Source organism: Myxocyprinus asiaticus, chromosome 13 (genome assembly GCF_019703515.2).
Source record: "Myxocyprinus asiaticus isolate MX2 ecotype Aquarium Trade chromosome 13, UBuf_Myxa_2, whole genome shotgun sequence".
In the NCBI taxonomy this organism is placed as follows: Eukaryota; Metazoa; Chordata; class Actinopteri; order Cypriniformes; family Catostomidae; genus Myxocyprinus; species Myxocyprinus asiaticus.
Window position 1 is genome coordinate 47,412,603 of NC_059356.1, and position 20,000 is coordinate 47,432,602.

At 39.0% G+C, this 20,000-nt stretch overlaps 1 protein-coding gene across 1 annotated transcript; it reads left to right on the forward strand.

Annotated features, from left to right (window-relative positions):
• The first annotated feature begins 967 nt into the window (after nt 1–967).
• LOC127449888 (hepatic leukemia factor-like) lies at nt 968–19,128 on the forward strand. The gene is made up of 4 exons (XM_051713514.1): nt 968–1,719; nt 2,845–3,168; nt 14,040–14,254; nt 15,640–19,128. Exons 1-4 carry the CDS (start codon nt 1,605–1,607, stop codon nt 15,853–15,855), a joined length of 870 nt encoding a protein of 289 aa, XP_051569474.1. The 5' UTR covers nt 968–1,604; the 3' UTR covers nt 15,856–19,128.
• The last annotated feature ends 872 nt before the right edge of the window (nt 19,129–20,000 follow it).

Below are 20,000 nucleotides of genomic sequence, written 5' to 3' on the forward strand. Positions count from 1 at the left end.
TTAAACTGATGTTTTTATCCAGAATTATTCACGTTGGAAACAATACAACACAAGCATAGAAAGATAGAAAGCCAAGTAGAATATAATAGTTATAGAATATTACATTGTTCTGTCTAGCACAAAATATTGTTGCATACATCCTGTGAAAATATATTTTAATATTATCGTTTATCAATGGACATAAACTACAAACATTAAATGAATCTATTGCAGCATTTTAATTAATTGATGCATTTTTTTTTCTCCCCAATTTGGAGTGCCCAATTCCCACTACTTAGTAGGTTCTCGTGGTGGCACAGTTACTCGTCTCAATCTGGTCTCAGTTGCCTCCGCTTCTGAGACCGTCAATCCGCGCATCTTATCACGTGGCTCGTTGTGCATGACACCACGGAGACTCACAGCATGTGGAGGCTCATGCTACTCTCCATGATCCACGCACAACTTGCCACGCGCCACATTGAGAGCGAGAACCACTAATTGGGACCACGAGGAGGTTACCCCATGTGACTCTACCCTCCCTAGCAACCGGGCCAATTTGGTTGCTTAGGAGACCTGGCTGGTGTCACTCAGCACGCTCTGGATTCGAACTTGCGACTCCAGGGGTGGTAGACAGCGTCAATACTCGCTGAGCTACCCAGGCCCCCTAATTGATGCATTTTAATGTTAAAATAAAATACAACAGAAGCGTATATAATAAAGCAGAATTTACATATTTAGCAGATGCTTTATCTGAATCAATTTACAAGTTAGAAACTAAGCCTACAGCACAAACAAATAGAATAGAACAGAATAGAAAAGAATAGAATAGAATATGGCTAGCGCAAAATCTCACTATTTTGATGCATACAGTACATCCATTGAAAAAATAATTTTAATAATCCAACCGACGTAAAAAGTAACAAACATAAACAACATGACACTATTACAGAATTTTAATTGATGCATTTTAATGTAAAAAAAAATGAAATTAATCAAAATATGTAATTCAGAATATAATTACATTGACATATATAAGTAAATAAAATAGAATAAAACAAAATTTAAAAAACAAGTAGAATATAATAATTATTGAATATTGCATTTTTCTGCCTAGCACAAAAAGTGCATTCTTTAAAAAAATAATTTTAATAATACAATTTTTCAGTGGACATGAAATACAAACATAAACAACACGAATCTCTTGCAATGGTCACAATGTAACAATCCTCAGACCATTTCAAGGATGTAAACAATAAAGGAATTAAAACGCGAAGTTTTAGCAAAAAGAATAGAAGCAATGACGTGCAACAATGTAGCAAGTCTTGACGGAAGGCCACGCCCCCCGTCCGCTCTCATTGGCCAGTGCCCGTGTTCAACAGCTTGTCCTCTCCATTGACGTCACGGGCGTCAGGCTTCGCACATGGAATTGCGAATCAGTTGCGCTTTTGCGCTCCAGCCAGCCAAACTGACGGACGCGCGAGACTATCCGCCGCTTATTGGTGCCTGCGCACGGGCTGAGGACACTATTCCCGCGGTGCATTGAAAGATTTTGACATTTTTATAAATCGGCGGTTTTCATTTCAGTTCTCCAGGATAATTGATTTTTTTTTCTTTTCTTTTACGCGATGGAAAAGATGTCTCGACCTCTTCTTATAAACTCAACATTCCTACCTCCTACCCACGGCGTCCTAAAATCCCTGCTGGAAAACCCCATGAAACTGCCCTTTCACCACGATGAAGGTACATAAAGGGGAGATTCTGCAGTTGGGGGGAGTTTAAATGGTCTTTTGCATCAGCTTTAGAGTGACAGACGCAACGCGCGCGCGCTTTGCTTTCATTATAATCAGCGCGTAAAAGCGCGACATGTCACCGTCTGTCACTCTGCTTTTCTCACCTTTACCTGTATCTTCTTGTGCATGCATGCGGGATTTTAATTTCACTTTAAATGCCCAATGTTATTTAGGGCTGGTAAGTGTATGTTTCAATAGCATGTTGATTGCATTTCAGTCAACTTTATGCACAATCCCAAATCCATTCCACAACGAATCTTGCCAAAATGCATTATGTTTATTGTTTTAAATATGCTTATTATGGTTTACATTCATGCATTTGGTCACAAAGAACAAAGCAAACAGACTTTTCCACCAATGCTGACTTTATTTGGATAGATAGGTGAAGTTCGCACGCAATGGTGAAGGTGTTTACTCATAGTTCCCTATAGAGGGCGCCACTTAGCGGCTGTCTGAATGTTTTATTGCTCCAAACCTGTCCAAATCACCTAATACAGTAACCTAAAGCAGTGTGGTTTTATTTTTAGATGCATCTATGTAGGATACGCATTGGCAATATGTAAGGTTTTGTGCTGAGTTTTGCAGTGTGCCTGCTAAATATGTTGATTTGATCTTGTTTAAAGGAACAGATCACCCTACAGTGAAAATTTTGGCATCATTTACTCCTTTCTTTTGGCTATAAATCAGTCCAGATCACTTATTTGTAATCACTAACTGGGTGATTATACAGTATGTTAAGCTGGATATGCATTGGCAAGATGCAAGCTTTTAAGCTGTGTTTTGCAGTGTGCACACTAAATATGTTGCTTTGGTTTCATTTACTCACCCTTATGTCGTTACAAACAACCCACAATTTAACTTTCGCCCAAATGGTACAAACTATTTTTTATCAGACTTTAATGCTGCTTTTTTGGAGCTTGACCTCCGTAGTCACCATCCACTTTCAATTGTTTGTAATGCATCCGTTTGTGTTCTTTGGGAGAAATGTAGTGAAACAGGTTTGGAACGACATGTAGGACCGTAAACAAAGACAGTGAAATATTCCCTTTTTGACATCTCTACCTTGTTCTTCCAGGTTTTGGGAAAGAAAAGGAGAAGAAATTGGAAGAGGATGGAAACGGCATCAACACCCCCCAGTCCGCCTTCTTGGGGCCGACGCTGTGGGATAAGACCCTGTCGTACGATGGCGATAACTTCCAACTGGAGTACATGGATTTAGAGGAGTTTCTGTCGGAGAACGGAATTCCTGCCAACGCTCAGAGCGAGCAGAACCAACCTTCCCAACAGACCCCCTCGGCCCCGGCAGCACCCTCTGTGGTCGATCTCAGTAACCGGGCAACCACATCGGTTCACTCCGGGATAGTCGCCAGGAACTGCCTTCAGAGTCCAAACAGACCAGGTACTGACCAAAACGCATCATTGGTCCTAAACACATACACAAACAAGACTGAGCTATTTAAATGACCTGGTCTTACACCCCTGGCATCGCCTCTTCTCCCGAATTTCATTACCCTTTACTTATGAAGTGTTGCCTTCAGGTGGAGAAGCACCTGAGCTGTGGTTTTCATTTGCACGCGCTGAGTTTATCGCTCTATGAATGTCTCTAAAAAGGCCAATGCTCCTGCGGAAAGAGTGGAGACTTCTGTTTTCCATCCCTCTGAACATATCTGGCCTCTGTCATTCTTTCAAGATTCTACAACATAATTACACAAAACTCAAGCTCACGGCAAACGTCTTGGAGTTTTGAGTGGCAGATAGTTTAAAGCTGAAGTGTGCAATTTCTGCGCCATTAGCGCCACCAAATGGAATTGCAAGAATAACTAGATAGGTCAAGTTTGTCAAGACGAACTTTGATGTTGTTTTGATGAGTTTAAAATAGTTTTAAACGTTTGAAGTTTGATTGTTATACAGACATAACAATAAGACAAACAGCCAGCTCGCTAGTTAGCTAGATAGTCAGACTGTCACATAGATAGTCAGATAAACTGTCAGATCGATAGATAGAGAGAGAGAGCAACTTAACCTCCTGAGATCCCCGTGTGACTGCTGTGTGCATTTTCCATTTCCCTTTTTGATTTGTAATTAGTAGCACCTAATAAACAAGCAAAAAATAAATAAATAAATTCTAGAGCAAATAGTTTCCCCTAAAAATGTATGTCCACATATGTGGACAGCGGGACTAAGTTGTGAAATTTTAAGTAATACCAAGCTGTAGAAAGTCAGATTTTTTAAATCAGATAGTTTATTATGTTTGCAGGAGTGTTGATTATTCATGTTTTTGAGATGTTACAGACATTACAGATGATTTTCTATAAAGCTGAATTATTAATTGTTATTCAAAGTAATGGCCAGCATCATTAATTCACAGCCTGCCATGTTAAAATGTACTGATTATCATTGTCCCATGTCTGTCAAACATGTTGAGTGGTCCAAACATCATCTGCAGCCTGACACTGAACACTTTGTCAGATTTTAGGAGTGAATGCACTTAGCTGCATAGAAAGCTATAGGATGCACCCTTGCTCCCTATTTAGTGAATGACTTAACCTCCAGTGTTCTGTCTGTTTGCACTGGTCTCAGAACAGTTAGAAATGCACCTTATTTTCATCCTAACTCCATATAAAGCCTCTGAAAGCACATTTATCATCTTTTGCATGAATACATTTATTCTCAATGTGAAAATACACAGTAAATATATAGGAATGCATTTACTAATGTTAATGAATAGAACTGTATTGTACAGTGATAACAAAATAACCATAACAAAATGTATATTAAAATGAAGCGAATTGACTATTGACAGATGTGTTAATGTTGAAAATTATTCAAAATAACTAACATGTTTTTTTCAGCTTTTGAGGGAATGCGGTCCTAATTTCCACATATGTGGACGTCATCTTAATCAGCACGCTGACGCGTGAAAAATGAATGGATTTTTTTAAAGCGGCATATCAAACGAAACTACAGATACTACTCTTTACAACCAAACAGGTTTCAGTCAAAAAACATAAAGAGGTTTCTTACCAGAGGCACTTTTGTTGGCACTGCACCCCTAGGAGAGCTTTAAGGAAATCGACATCATGCTGTTGTGTCACATGATGCGGTGCGCCAGAAGTTTAACCCTTAAATGACAGTGTAGAGTCTTACAAACAGTATTCAGTCAATTTTAATTCATTTAAATTATGCATTGCATATAGCGAAGCCAAAATACAACGTCCACACTTGTGGACGCGGACGAGGTTAAAGCAGATCAAAGGCCTTGTGTGGGTTTGTTTACATTTGAATTCTTGACAGGAGTTTGAATGAACGAGCATTCTGTTTGCCCGTCTAAACATTCCGTTTATGTAAATCTATGGGCTTTTTTCTTGTTTTTGATTGTCCGCTGTGCAAAAACCATACGTCCGATCAGTTAGATAAGATTAAGCAAACTATTCCAGAACAGTCTGAAAGTCTGTGCCAAATTTAGTGGATGTAGCTGGAATTTTTGGTCTCGGTTTAGGGATGTAAACACACCCGTTGTTGTGTTGGGCTGGTCAGGGTGCTCAAACAAACAGTAATGTTTTGAAAGCATCACAGTGTTACCCCTTACGGGGAAATCAACCTACCAGTGACTTGTCTCTAAATATTAAGCTGGGATACAAGAAAGTATTTTAACATCGTAAAAAAATGACACACTTCAGCTTTAAGTGAGAGTTTCTCTGACTGTGGACTTTGCGCCATGGTGTCTATGTGTTTGGTTGAAGTCCATGTTGTCAGGTGTTTGTGGAATGTGCTGTTCTCGTAGCTGTGCCTTATCTCTACTGCTGTTCATATCATTTACAAACCTGATTTTGCTGCAGGCTGTAGAGAAATAGGCTCTACAGGCTCTCAAATCCAGGAGCAGTGTTCATTTGACACTGCAGATGTGCATTAAATATAAGAATTCGTGCATGAAAAACCACGATAACTGCTTCAGAAAATGTTATACCGGCACATCAAAAAAGACGTAAATATATTTCTTATATTGATTCTATTGACGTCTCAGATGTTTAAAAATTGCGATCAAGTAAACTTGAGTTTTGCTATAATATTGTGTGACAGTGGTGACTTTTATGCGAAGTTTGTCTGCAAACGCCTGGTGCGTTCTTTGTTATTTAAACTACAAACTCCAATTCATCTGCCAAAACAGGACTGACAGCTCCTGCTGCAATGCACCTGAGGGTTCATCAGATTCACCTGTCACATTGATTATGCATTCCTCCGTGTCAAGATGACACTCAGGTACAAGATTTGCTGCAGGGCTATGTTCACACACAGATATTTCACATGCTTTCACAGAGCGTCAAATACCAACCAATAAACCTGCCGTATGAGATTAGACAAACCTCTTTCCCAAACACACACACACACACACACACACACACCTTGGGCCTTTAGTTTGCAGAAAAAGTTCATCAGCGCTTTAAAAACGAGTGATTATTTGAGTGTGCCACAAGAACTTGTACAGGTTATACCCCCCACCCCCCAACATCAGAGGGTACAACAGCATGCGTGCACTTCTTTGTGCTTGTTTACATTTCTGCATGTGCGCTGGGTGTGTGTGTGTGCTCCGACTAGATGGGCGATTCAGGCTTTCTGCTGCACATTTCGGCTCACGTGCAGTCAGCGCGTTCTCCGAGCAGCGTGCAGGGCCATGTGATACACACATGCAGCTCCCTGTGCTGTGCTGGTCTCATTCCTCTCTATCTTTCATTCTTAGGCTCCACCTACTTAGCCTCCTCCCGAAGGACACGCCCCCTCTCCGCCCCCCCACTCCCCTCTCTCGTTTTGTGTAGCAGAAGCACAGTATGTTCCTAGTGAAACTCACATTGCCTGAGTCGTGCCTGTATCACATGCTGTCACTGACATTATGCTTTTTAATAGACAAACACACTCCTGTTAACATACAACAAGCATGCAAATATCAAAAACACATGCATGCAGAGGGAATAAGATCTAGAGAGCAGATAAACGTGTAATAACAGCAAAGTTTGCATGTGTTAGGCAGTGGACCTTGCTCGGAGTGTGTGCATATGCGTGTGTTCAGTCGTTTTGAGGTCAAAAGTAAAAAATAATGTACTGTTGCTGGGTTTTTCTGGGTATATTTGGCAGTTAGCTGCTGTTGGTAGATTCAGTAACTACATATTCTGGGGACAAGAAGCGTCTTTCTCGATTCACTCTTTACGTTTTTTGGGTGTGGAATGTAGAAGTACCGGTAAACTATATCGGTGTAAACATCTATAGCATTGAACATCTATATTTGCTCCATCACTAGCAATGGAAAAAATCCCACAATCCTGTGTGCGTGGATCCACAATGGTTGAGCTGAAGAAAAAAAAAAAAAGCCAGCCGAAGAGGCGGTTGATAGTCAATTTGTGTATAAATGTATGTTTTTATTCACTTTTTCCAACTTTTTATTCCATTTCTAGTGAGAAAGTAGTATTGTAGTTATGAAATCTGCACTTGGTTATCGCCAAAACTCTTTTGATTTTGTTCTAGATTATTAGACCATTGTGGTTCGGTTGGACTGAATGAAAAAGACGCGTTACCTTATGGCGATAATCAGTTTATGGTATCCTTGCAACGATGTGACGTTATGCTGCCTCAGTAGCCAGTCCAAAACCAGTTTCTGGAGTCACTGACTGATAGGGTAGCAAGGCAACAAGACAGCTGCCATTGGTTTTGGAAGTAGCCATAGGCGAGAAAGTCTTTTTGTTCTTCTTCTTGTGCTGTTTATTGGTGGTTGGCAATACAGAATATGGTGCATTACCACCACCTACTGAGCTGGAGTGTGGAGCGTCATAAGAAAGTTGGCGAAATGTCTTCGAAAAGAGATTACACATCTTATGTAGAACTAAATCCTTTCTTGAGCTTTAAATTAAAAGGTAGCTTACCCTGTTTAAAAACAGGTTTTATTTAATTCATTCTTGAGGTCTAACAAACATGTGAAATGCATTTCCTCCCCCACTAATGGTATAAAAATGTAAATCGTGATAAATATAGGTTTCAAACGATATGATAAAAAAATCAGCCCAGCCTTACTGAATTATGTCCAATACCAATATGCTAATGCCATGATTATTTAGTTGACATGCCTCCAACTTGGAAAGCTTAAAGAAAATCAAAAGAGTTTCCCGCTACAAATTACAAATTTGGTAAATACATTTATTACAACACCATTCTGACATGAACGCACCATGAGCAAAAATGGCAATATGTAGGTTGCGTACTTCCAGTGGGTCACGCAGAAGCTAAATCACTGCATTGAGATTAATGGGACTGCTAACAGATAGCTCTCTCCTGGTATTAAAGAACGGTGTGGTATTGATTAAATGGAATCATTGTTTTGGACCAGATCTTTGAAGCGAACTGTCCGAACGAACCTATTCACTTAAATGAACCAGACTTCTACTGTGCTGGTTAATTCGGAGAGATTTTTTGTTTTCAGAAATGATCAGAATTTCAGCTTGAGGAAGAGCAGAATTAGAAACACACACACACACACACATTCGGGCAGCCAAAGGAAAGCCGCTTCCTCATGTCAAATCCGATTATCTGGCTATTATCTAGAGTCTTACCTCGACACCTGTTTTTGAACGTCTGATGCTCTTTGTTGCTCTGTGAAACTCAATAACAACTGTTAGGCTATACGGCTGCTTGTATGGATGTTGTTCACGTGTTTGCCCGATGTTGGCCTCTCGTAGTCAGTTTGACCTCTTATCTGTTCAATCATCAGTTGTGAGTTAAAATAGAGCTGGTTTGGGCATCTTTTTGCTGCACCCTTCCACATCTCTGACCGTAGACTGGGCGGTCCCAGTTTAAGGAAGCACTGGCATCCGTTGGCCAGGGTTCATGGGACGGTCACAGTCACATCCCTAAACACTCTCTCACCCAATGGAGTCAACACACACGCATTGATTTCACCGTATCAATGAGGACATCTCAAAGACGCAATGTTTTTTTATATGAATGAGATGATATTGCCTAACCATATACGAAACATCTGAACTTTTCCCTTTTTACAAACCTGTTAATATCAGTAGATTCCAAGCAAAACATGATTTGGCCAGGTTATGAGCCTTGCAAAGAGTGAGGAGCACTTCAAACGTCCTCATAATTTGGCTTGACATTTTTCAGACCCAGAGTTAAAGGTCAGGGGGGGGCCTGGGTAGCTCAGCAAGTAAAGACGCTGACTACCACACCTGGAGTCGCAAGTTCGAATACAGGGCGTGCTGAGTGACTCCAGTCAGGCTTCCTAAGCAAGCAGTTGGTCCGGTTGCTAGGGTGGGTTGAGTCATGTTGGGTTAACCTCCTCGTAGTCGCTATAATGTGGTTCTCGCTCTCGGTGGGGCGCATGGTGAGTTGTGCGTTGATGCCGTGGAGAATAGCGTGAAGCCTCCACATGCACTAGGTCTCTGTGGTAATGCGCTCAACAAGCCATGTGATAAGATGCGTGGATTGACGATCGTGGACGCGGAGGCAACTGAGATTGAGGCGAGTCACTATGCCACCAGAGGACTTAGAGCACATTGGGAATTGGGCATTCCAAATTAGGGAGAAAAGGGGAGAAAGAAAAAGAGTTAAGGGACAGTATGCAAATTACTACAAGCACAGCCCTGTGATTAGTCACCATAACCCCACCCCTCACTTCTGACCATGTGGTCGATTTCAGAGTCCCAAACAACACAGAGATTGTGCCTGATCATATGACTTGTTTTCTCTCAGGCTGTATTTATGTTGTGGTCAGAGCTTATTACAGTAATGCAGTAATAAATCTGGTGAGACTTTAAACACTTTTTATTTCATGGGCTTTTCCACTAACCGTTATAATTATGAGTGAATGTTTAGGTTCTGTTGCTTGCAGATTCAAATGCTTGAGTAAAATACAAGCATTTATAATTTATTGGTAGAGTAAAAAATTTAAAAATTAAATTCAGTGTCATTGTCACAAATTTGTGCCATTCAGTCTTCATAAACAGGGTTTGATTGGGTCACTTTAGATAAAGTTGTTCATGATTTACACACAACACACAAACACGCAACTGAAAACCAATCACACACACACACACACACACACACACACACACACACAGCTTTGTCAGGCTTAAGCTGAATATCTAGGTCATGATGCAACCTTTGACTCGAGCTGTGTGCTCTCTGTTCCTCATATTAATAAAGATTTAAAGTTTAATGATTTCTTGAATAAGATTCTTGATTGTTCTTCACTAGTTCTCTCAGGAAAAATTAAGCTTTGCCAGAGTCTCATCTGTAGAGGGCACTGTTTCTGTCTGGCGGTTTAGAACAGAGATACAGACCTGAAATAGTTTCACCTTGACTTGTTACAATTATTAATGTAGCAATTCTCCACACAGTACGAGTAAACCACCTTTAAAGACTTTGAAAGGTCTGCTCATTGGTTAACTCTTGTTCAGACTGTCACAGTTGTGTGTTTTAGTGTGTACGTTGAATTAAAGGGTCACGAAACCCGCATAGTTGAGCCCCATTTTTCACACCTCAGGCTGAGAAACGACTCTCGAAATGGGCGGGAAAATATGTTAATATGTGGGCTGATATTTTGGGCGCACACACAACAGAGATGGCTGCTGAACGTCACATTATGAGTGACACATTACGTCTAAACTGAGCAGTCTCCGCAACTAAGGCCAAGAAATTCTCACGCTGGTCCGGTTATGGAATGCGGTGCTTTTTGTGAAGTGACTTCGATCTGACCATGGTGTTTAGGCTGCTCTCATGCCTGTTCCCCGAGTGCTGTTGAAGTCTCGGTCATTGCGTCCATGAGCTTAAATTCTCCGTTGTTGCAGTAATGCGAGCTCATGCAAGAGGCAGCGCTGTGATTGGATGGAAGTGTTCCTTCTCATGAATAATGGTGAAAAACTCTCAGAATCTAGTGACATGAATACGTGCTGTCCTACCAATAATAACTTGGTGTTTACGCATTTACCTTATTTTTGCGACGTTGCTTCAAGAACGAAACGGCTCAATAAAACGAAAAAATAACCACTTTCCCCTTTATTTTCAGTGATGTGCAACCTGTACATATCTGTTCGCATCTCAAAAAATGTGTTTTGGGGTTTCATGACCCTTTAAGTTGTGTTATTTTAGCATATTTCAGTTTGTCAGTGTTTAGGACAGTTTAAGTTGTGTTTGGATTGTGTCTCAGTCTTTAGTGTATAAGACAGGCTGTGTTATTATGGCCTTTTAGTGTGTAGAACGGTTGTTAAATGTGTGTTATTTTTGTTTGTTGAAGTATGTAGAGCAGGTTAATTTGTGTTAGGATTGTGTGTTTGATTGTTTTATTTTGTAGAGCAGTTAGTAATGTTGTGCTATTGTGTGTGAGTATTTTTGTGTGTTTTTGTTTTTGGTGTATTTCAGTGTTTTAGTGTATATGACAGGTTAAATTGTGTTAGGATGGTGTATTTAGTGTTTTACTTTGTATAGCAGCTAGAACATTTTTGTTATTATTGTGTTGTGTTATTGTGTATTTCAGTGTTTAAGTGTGTAGTTGTTATTATTGTGTGTTTTACTGAATGTGGCTATTAGTGATTAAAAATTAGTAAACTAAGTAAGTGTTGAGGGTCAATGGTTAAACTAAATTATTTTGTATGAACTATAAGTTTTAGTGTTAAAGTCTTGAAGTCATCCCGGATTAACTGAGGAAATACACGAAGATACATTGTCCTTTGATTTTGGCCGATGAAGGCTGTTGTTAGTGGTTAATTCATTTTCTATGTAGTTTAAGAGAGTGGTGTCCCAGGGGCCTGGGTAGCTCAGTGGTAAAATACGCTGGTTACCACCCCTGGAGTTCGCTAGCTCGCTAGTTCGAATCCCAGGGTGTGCTGAGTGACTCCAGCCAGGTCTCCTAAGCAACCAAATTGGCCCGGTTGCTAGGGAGGGTAGAGTCACATGACTCATGGTCGCTATAATGTGGTTCATTCTCGGTGGGGTGCGTGGTGAGTTGAGTGTGGTTGCCGCGGTGGATGGTGTGAAGCCCGCGCTCACAAGCCACGTGATAAGATGCGTGGGTTGACGGTCTCAGACGTGGAGGCAACTGAGATTTGTCCTACGCCACCCTGACTGTCACTACACAACTACGAGGACTTAAAAGCACATTGGGAATTGGGCATTCCAAATTGGGAGAAAAAGGAAAAAAAAAAGTGTGTTGTCCCTCCTTTGACCAAGTTGATATAGGTATCATTCAGTGAGGAGCATTGCAGTCTGGCTGGAAGCTTATGGCAGGTAATTCTGGTGGACTTCATCCTGAGCCCATGCTTCAGACAGAGGCTCTTGAAGAATCCAGTGTCTTTGAGTTTGCATCAGTTCATCCTCTGTGAAGTCTGTCTTAATAGACTGAAGTGATATAATCCAGAGGTTTAGACAAGGAAAGAAATAGAATAAAATTAGCATAGATGCCAATCACTTTAAAGCATAGTTGAAGAATAAGATAAATGTTTTTGATTCCGGCAGACCTAACTAAAAGAGCATAACTATGAATTGAGGGTAAAATTAGGTGTATGTCTGGCTGAATAGATAAGTCTTTAATCTAGAATTAAACTGAGACAGTGTGTCTGAGTTCTGAACACTGCTAGGAAGACTGTTCCATAGTTTAGGAGCCCAATATGAAAATGATCTCTCTCCTTTTGTGGATTTTGATATTCTCTGTATTATTAACAGGCCAGAGTTTTGTGATCGTAGTGGGCACGATGGACTATAGCATGATAGAAGGTAACTTAAGTACTTTGGAGCTAAACCAGTCAAAGCTTTGTAAGTAATTAACAGAATTTTAAAATAAATACAAAACTTAACAGGTAGCCAATGTAACACCGATAAAATGGGGCTGATATGATCATAATTCTTGGTTCTAGTTAGCACTCTAACTGCTGCATTTTGAACCAAGTGAAGTTTATTAAACCTGCAGGGCATCCACAGTCTTGCAACATTTCTGAGGTGGAAGAATGCAGTTTTACAAATATTAGAAATTTGTTTTTCAAAAGTTAGATTGCTATAAAATATAACACCTATTTTTATTTTTTTGCTGTAGAAGTTGACATTACAGTACATCCATTAAGAGTCAGATTATATTTTAGTGTCTTATTTTTTTAGGTTTATGTTCCAATAATTAGTACTTCTGTTTTATCGGAATTGAGTAGAAGGACATTTCTAGCCATCCACTCTTTGATATCATTGATACACTCTGTTAATTTGGAAAATTGTGGAATTTCGTCAGGTTTCGAAGAAATATAAAGTTGGGTATTGTCGGCATAACAGTGAAAACTAATTCCATAGTCCCTGATAATATCTCCCAGGGGGAGCATATATAGGGAAAAAAGCAGAGGCCCTAAAACTGACCCCTGTGGCACTCCATATTTAACTTTAATTTGATCTGACAGTTCCTCATTTACACAGACAAAGTGGTAGGGATCAGAGAGATAGGACCTAAACCAAGCTAATGCCTGTCCACAAATGCCAACATAATTCTCAAGCCTAGCGTTATAGTGAGTGTTATAGTGTATAGTTTTATGTGCGATTGAGTGTATAGTGTGTGTTGTGTTATTGTGTGTTTTAGTAAGTAGCGTGTTGTTAATATTGTGTGTTGTAGTGAGTAGTTGTGTTATTATTGCGTGTGTGGCTGTGTGCCAGCTCTTGGCACAGTTGTGCGTCTCTCAACTCTTGTTTAATGAACCTTAAATAAGTCAAGAGTTTAATTTGATCCTTTAATCCTGCACTAATGTACACAGACTGAAACACACAACACACTGTTTCTAGAACCTTCTTTCTCTCTGGGTTCAGAATAGCGTACTACCATTCTACTTCTACCATTTCAGCCAAAGCGATATAGTATAGGTTATACGACAGAAATGGGTAGAACAAAGAAAATTATGTCTGACAACATTATTTTTATTTGTGTGCATATGTTCAATGTTTTTGCCTCATGTGCTCTCTGCTGGTCAGAAAATGGTAGTACATGTGTTCACACATTAATTATTATTTTTTTTGTTTTACCCCTTTTAATTACTTATTACATGTTCCAGGTGTAATTGTGCATTCATCTGTGCATTTCATTCTTAATGTAAATGTGTTTTTTTTTTCTTACATTTTTTTATCAAAACATCTTTCATCAAAACATGGCCATGTCTAAGTGGGGGCTTAGACATAGCCATGATCCCCCTAGATTTTCCTATGCCACTTGCATGCTTTCCAAAAATGAATAAACTCTTTTTTTCTCTGTTTCAGCTGTTCCCACTTCACGTGACACACCCAGTCCGATAGATCCAGACTCGATCCAGGTTCCGATTGGGTATGAGCCCGACCCTGCTGACCTCGCCCTCTCCAGCGTCCCGGGTCAAGAGATCTTTGACCCTCGCAAGCGCAAATTCAGCTTAGAGGAGCTAAAACCGCAGCCCATGATCAAGAAGGCGCGCAAGGTCTTCATTCCAGAAGACTTGAAGGTAAACACAAACCATAAGCCAGTGGTTCTCAACCGGTTTCACTTCAGGATCTAGATTTTACATTGGATTTCAAATGGTGACCCAACACAGTACCAAAAACTGTACATAACTAAATTAAATTTTCCTGAAAATGAAAGATCGAAATTGTTTTACCAGTGATTGACCAGCCAAATGGAACAGAGAGTGCCCAAAATATTTGCTGAATCATACAACAGCACATACGTCACGCTTAAGTGTGGTTGACCATTAGGTCAACAGTGAATGTGTGCAAGTGGGCGTGTTGGATTGAGAGCAGTCATGCAGTCATTGTGTATGTGTTACTCAAATATTTGGGCTCATTTGGTTTACAGTGAGAATGATAGCAAAACAGATACGCACACACTCAAAATGGCGTTTGAGATTTGTAATCACATACTAATTGGTGTATAAACCTCAAGTTCAGAGTTCTGATATGAAAGATAAGTGCCATCCAACTTGGGAGTCATTTGTGTGTCATGTGACTATCTGTGGGCGAATGTTATTGTACGAACATCCATTAATATCTAAAACAAAGAATGATGAATGAAAGACTATTGTCCTGTCTGTCAGTGAGTAGCTAACTACATTGAAGCTTTTAAAGGGGACAATATCTTTATAAATAACAATCAGATGATTTTTTCACGATAAGAGCAGAGTTTATCTTGCATCAAAACAGTGAGGATCTTCAGGGAGACAACATTAAACTTGAACAGATAAACTTATGTTTTAAAGTATTAAACTCGATGGAAACATACCAGTTAGTTAGTAGCATGACTACTTTTAGTTAGTTACTCCCCAACTGGAGCAGACTTTGTATACTGTTTACGTTTGCGAAAATTACAATTAGGCCTGGGTATCGATAGATTTTCTGATTTGATTCAATTCTGATTCATAAGCTCTCAATACGATTTGATTCTGATTCATTTGCATTTGCATACAGTATATTTCAGTTATAATGTTTATTTTGCTTACGTATTTCCTTATTTGATTCGATTCTGATTCATTTGCAAATATCTCAATTGTAATGTCCATTTTGCTCGCTGATTTCCTGTTTTGATTAGATCCTGATTCACAAGCTCTTGATTCGAATATGATTTGATTCGATACTGATTCATTTGCATATACTGTATTTCAGTAATAATGTTCATTTTGCTTATAGATTTCTCGATTTGATTACATTCTGATTCACAAGCTCTTGGCTCGATTCAAATCCAATCAGTTTGATTAGATTTTGATTTATTGGGGTGTATTTCAATTTTAATGTCCATTTTTGCTTACATTTCGCCCCCAGCTAATTCTGTAAATTATACAGGAAACCTTCAATTTAATTTCCGTGTAATAACATTTTTCTCTGCATCTCCACACAGGACGACAAATACTGGGCAAGGCGCAGAAAGAACAATGTCGCGGCCAAACGCTCCCGGGACGCACGCCGGCTGAAAGAGAACCAGATCGCCATCCGCGCGGGATTCCTGGAGAAAGAGAACGCGGCACTCAGACAGGAAGTGGCCGACCTGCGGAAGGAGCTCGGCCGTTGTAAGAACATTATGGCCAAATACGAGGTGCGACACGGGCCTCTGTAAACCCCACCCCCACCCTGACAAAACCCCGCCCACTCCCTACAAACAGCCCCTCCCACCACCACTCTCCAGGGACTTCTGTGAGCCTCATTAAGAGGCACCAATTTCTCTTTTTCACCTCTCTCTCTCTCTCTATGAAACCTGTTTTGATTTTATCACGTTGAATACTTTGCCGATTTATTTTTAATTTGTGCATTAGTGTCTGTCTTCTTCCTCTTATGTACATGTCCCTGTATTATACACAGTATGTATCTCTCTTTTTATTTGTTAGTTTGTTTGTTCCTTCACCAACGATGGATCGTTTTTTTTTTTTGTTTTTTTTTTCATAAATGATTCCACATGTCATTTTATACACCTGTAATATGGACAGGGAACTGATAAATATTCTCCCTGCAATTCGCCCTCGTGTCTGTCAATCACCCACTCGGTCCATCCCTCGTTTTCCAGAGGCTCCGCCCACTTCTTGTCACTCGCGCTTTTTCCTTCAATTGACAAGTTTTTTGTGTATATTAATGTATTTTTAGTCGAATAGCTGTACGCTTCTTCACTTTTCTTTCTGTCATGTGTGTATAACACTAGCTAGTGTAAGGGCATGATGTTCGTTTTTGTGTTTTTCCTGTTATTTGTGTATAGTTTCGTTTTTAAACAAACACCAGCGTTGTATTTTCGTCTTTACTGCATTGTCCATGGAGCAATAAGCCTAATTCTCTTCAGAGGGCAAAAATGTATGAAATGTAAGCTAGATTCTTTTCCTCTAAAATTTTCTGTGTTGGAAAAGCCTGTTTCATACCACCAACACATACGTGCGCATCCGCACGATGTGAGACGCACTTAACGTCATTTTTGCTGTAGTGCGGAAACTTTCCCTCCAAAATGCTGAATCCATTTTGTCTCACTTTCTCTTGCTCTAACCCCCTGCACTAATGCGTGTTTCACAATCTGACCCGGTGCAATGTTTCTACTGTACCTACACGATAATCTGCCTGATATATTTATGGACTTTTTTTTTTTTTTTTTTTTTTTGAATGGAAGAATTTTTTCAGAAATATTCAGATGTTAATAACTACTATTGTTAGAGCTGTTCTTATTGTTATAGCTGTATAGTAATTTTCCTGATCATTTATTGTTTTACTGGATATTTCAGCATGAATATTGTTTCAGAGTTGTGGCCTCGAACTAACTGTAAATGGGTAACATTCTTCTCTTTTTTTTTTTAAGAATGGATGATTATTCTGTCCTCTTTTTTTTCTTTCTTTTCTTTCTTTATTTTATACCCAAGCATGTTTTAGAATATTAATTTTTTTTTCACCATTTGTTTTTAAGTATAAATATATATATTTGTAGTGATTTTTTTTTTTTTGTAGATTTTTTTTTCTTCTCATTTTTCACTTTGTAGATTTGCGTGTTCGGCTGTATGACTGTAATGAATGTGTTTTAAGAGATTTTGAGGTGTTTGATTAGCAGGATAGTGTTGTCTCAAATGCTGTGGTTGAAACCCAATCAGTTTGTTTACTACAGACCAAAAGATTCAGCACACAAAAGATTTATTGATATATATATATATATATATATATATATATATATATATATATATATATATATATATATATATGAAAACTATTCTATATGTTGCTTTTTTGTACAGTATTTTTTCCTATATAATACTGTCTGAATATTTTCAAGGCACAACACATACCGTGTAGTACAAGAGATATGATATAAATATATGATAGCGTTAATATAGATATATATCTGTTATTCAGAACTATGTGACATAGTGTTTTGATATATAATATGATGTGTATAACAGGGATTTTAATTCAGAAAAGTAAACCCCATGATCTAGTCCACTTATCTGGGCATTAAAAACCTTCTGCATCCTTGTATTCAAATAGCCTTTAGTGTTCTGTCTCAGGAAACGTTAGCAACCGGACCTCACAAATAAAATCAAAAAACTATATATACATACATACAGTATAAAGGCCTATATAGTTTTCTGTACATTAATACAGTTTCTCCAAATGGTAGGAGCTGCAATACCTCCATCGACCACAAGAGGCAGTATAACTCACACTTAATGTTTTTAATGAGTTCTGGCTTACCAGTATTGCTATTGGTTCTTTGAATGGAAATCTAAAGGCTATGCTTTCTATACCTTCTCGTGTCCCTTTTTTTCACAGTAGAGTGTTGTTAAAGAAAGTTTAGAAAGGCAGCTCCTTGAGCTTTGCTTGGTTTGAATGTTAAAAGTCTTGTTGTCAATGGAGTCACTAGCTACGTTCGGGATCGCATACTAGCATACTACTTGCACTTTATCTGCAGTATATTGTAACTGCGCACTGTAAATTTGATCGAAAACCCAGATGTAGAGGGTTATAAGTTGAGATATTAAATTAAATTAAAATTGCAACATAACCATTTTATTTACCAGACAACCAGACATCACTCACTGAATTAAACATGCAACATAGTGAAGTCATGTGGCAACCATGTAGTATACTACTGTTTAAAATGTTCCAATTACAATTGTTTTTAAATAGTATGTAGAATACAGTATCGCTCAGCATTCGGCATGTAGTATGCTAGTATTCTATTCTGAACAGCCACTCAGTATGGATTTTGAAACATACCAAGTTACTTCAAAAGTTCCCACTGAAGCGCGGTAGTAACTACAGATATAGTTACTACAGTAAATGCGAATAGATTCATATGTGGTCTCCTTCAGACAGTATAAGAAACCTAAATCTGTCATTTTAAGTTCACATTTTGATGACCCTAAAACCTAGTTAACACAGTTTTACTGGAGTAACAAAAACTGTATGGCATTTTTGGTGTAACTATGGTAACTATGTAAGGGCCCTTTAAGCTGAGTAAGGCTGTAGAAGTTCCTCTGGTCTGAGATCAGTTTTGCTCTGTCTGTTGTAATTGATAAAACAGGGTTTTAGGCAGGGCAGCTGATCTTAGATCAGCACATTTCGATTAATCGCTGTTTCGACCGGCGACTTCATTCTCAACAATAAAAGTCCTTATCTGCCCTAGTTCAGGCCAAAGTTAGCATGCACAGATTTGTGTATTTGTTGAGGATAGTTTGGGCAGAAATGGTGCTGTTTTATTTTTTGTTCTGTGTTCTTTTTAATTTCCCATTATTTGTTCGTTTGTCACATAAATGCAGATGTGAAGACTGTAGCATGAGCTGCGTCTGTATAAAGCCCTGTGTAGTTCACAAGCTGACTGTTTTCCATCTGTACAAATCTCAAATAAATCCAGGATTAAGCCAAACCACTTCTTGTGAATTATGACCACAAAAATACCTCCTCGAAGGCATGAGATAAAGACAAGAGTTTTCAGAGTTTTATTTGTGTTTTCCTCTACTTCGTGGATGGGGAAAATATTGTGTGCAATTCAATCAGATATGTTTTTATTCACATAGCTAGCTAAATATGCCAACAGTTGTTCAGCAAGTCCATTGCAAGACTCGGGACCGTAGAACTGACCGTTAAAAATGGGTTCATGCTAAAGTCTGCTTTAGCGCCCCTTGTGGCCACACTGTATGAATACAACATAATTACGTCACGTAATGAATTCATTTCAAAATGCATAAACACACATAAAACTTGTGTAGATAGTAGTGTTTGAAAATTAAGTATTGGTCTTTATCAGGTTAACCATCTCTGTGGAAATTGTGTCAAATGGACTCAAACTTGACATTTAAAATGTCTAGACAATTTGGCATAGAATATACAGTGCATTCAGAAAGTATTCAGACCCCTTCATTTAAAAAAAATGTATGTTTCGGCCTTATGCTAAAATGCATTAAATTATTAAAACCCCCATAATGATAAAGCAGTCCACCTGTGGCAAAATGTATTGATTGGACATGATTTGGAAAGGCACACCTGTCTATATAAGGCCTCACAGCTGTTAATGCATATCAGAGCAAAAACCAAGCCATGAGGTCAGAGACAGGATTGTGTCAAGGCACAGATCTGGGGAAGGTTCCCAAGAGCACAGTGACCTCCATAATTCTTAAATGGAAGAAGTTTGAACAACCAGGACTCTTCCTAGAGCTGGCCGCCGGGCCAACAGAGCAATACAGGCGGAAGCCTCTCCTCAGTGCAAGACACATGAAAGCCCGCTTGGAATTTGCAAAA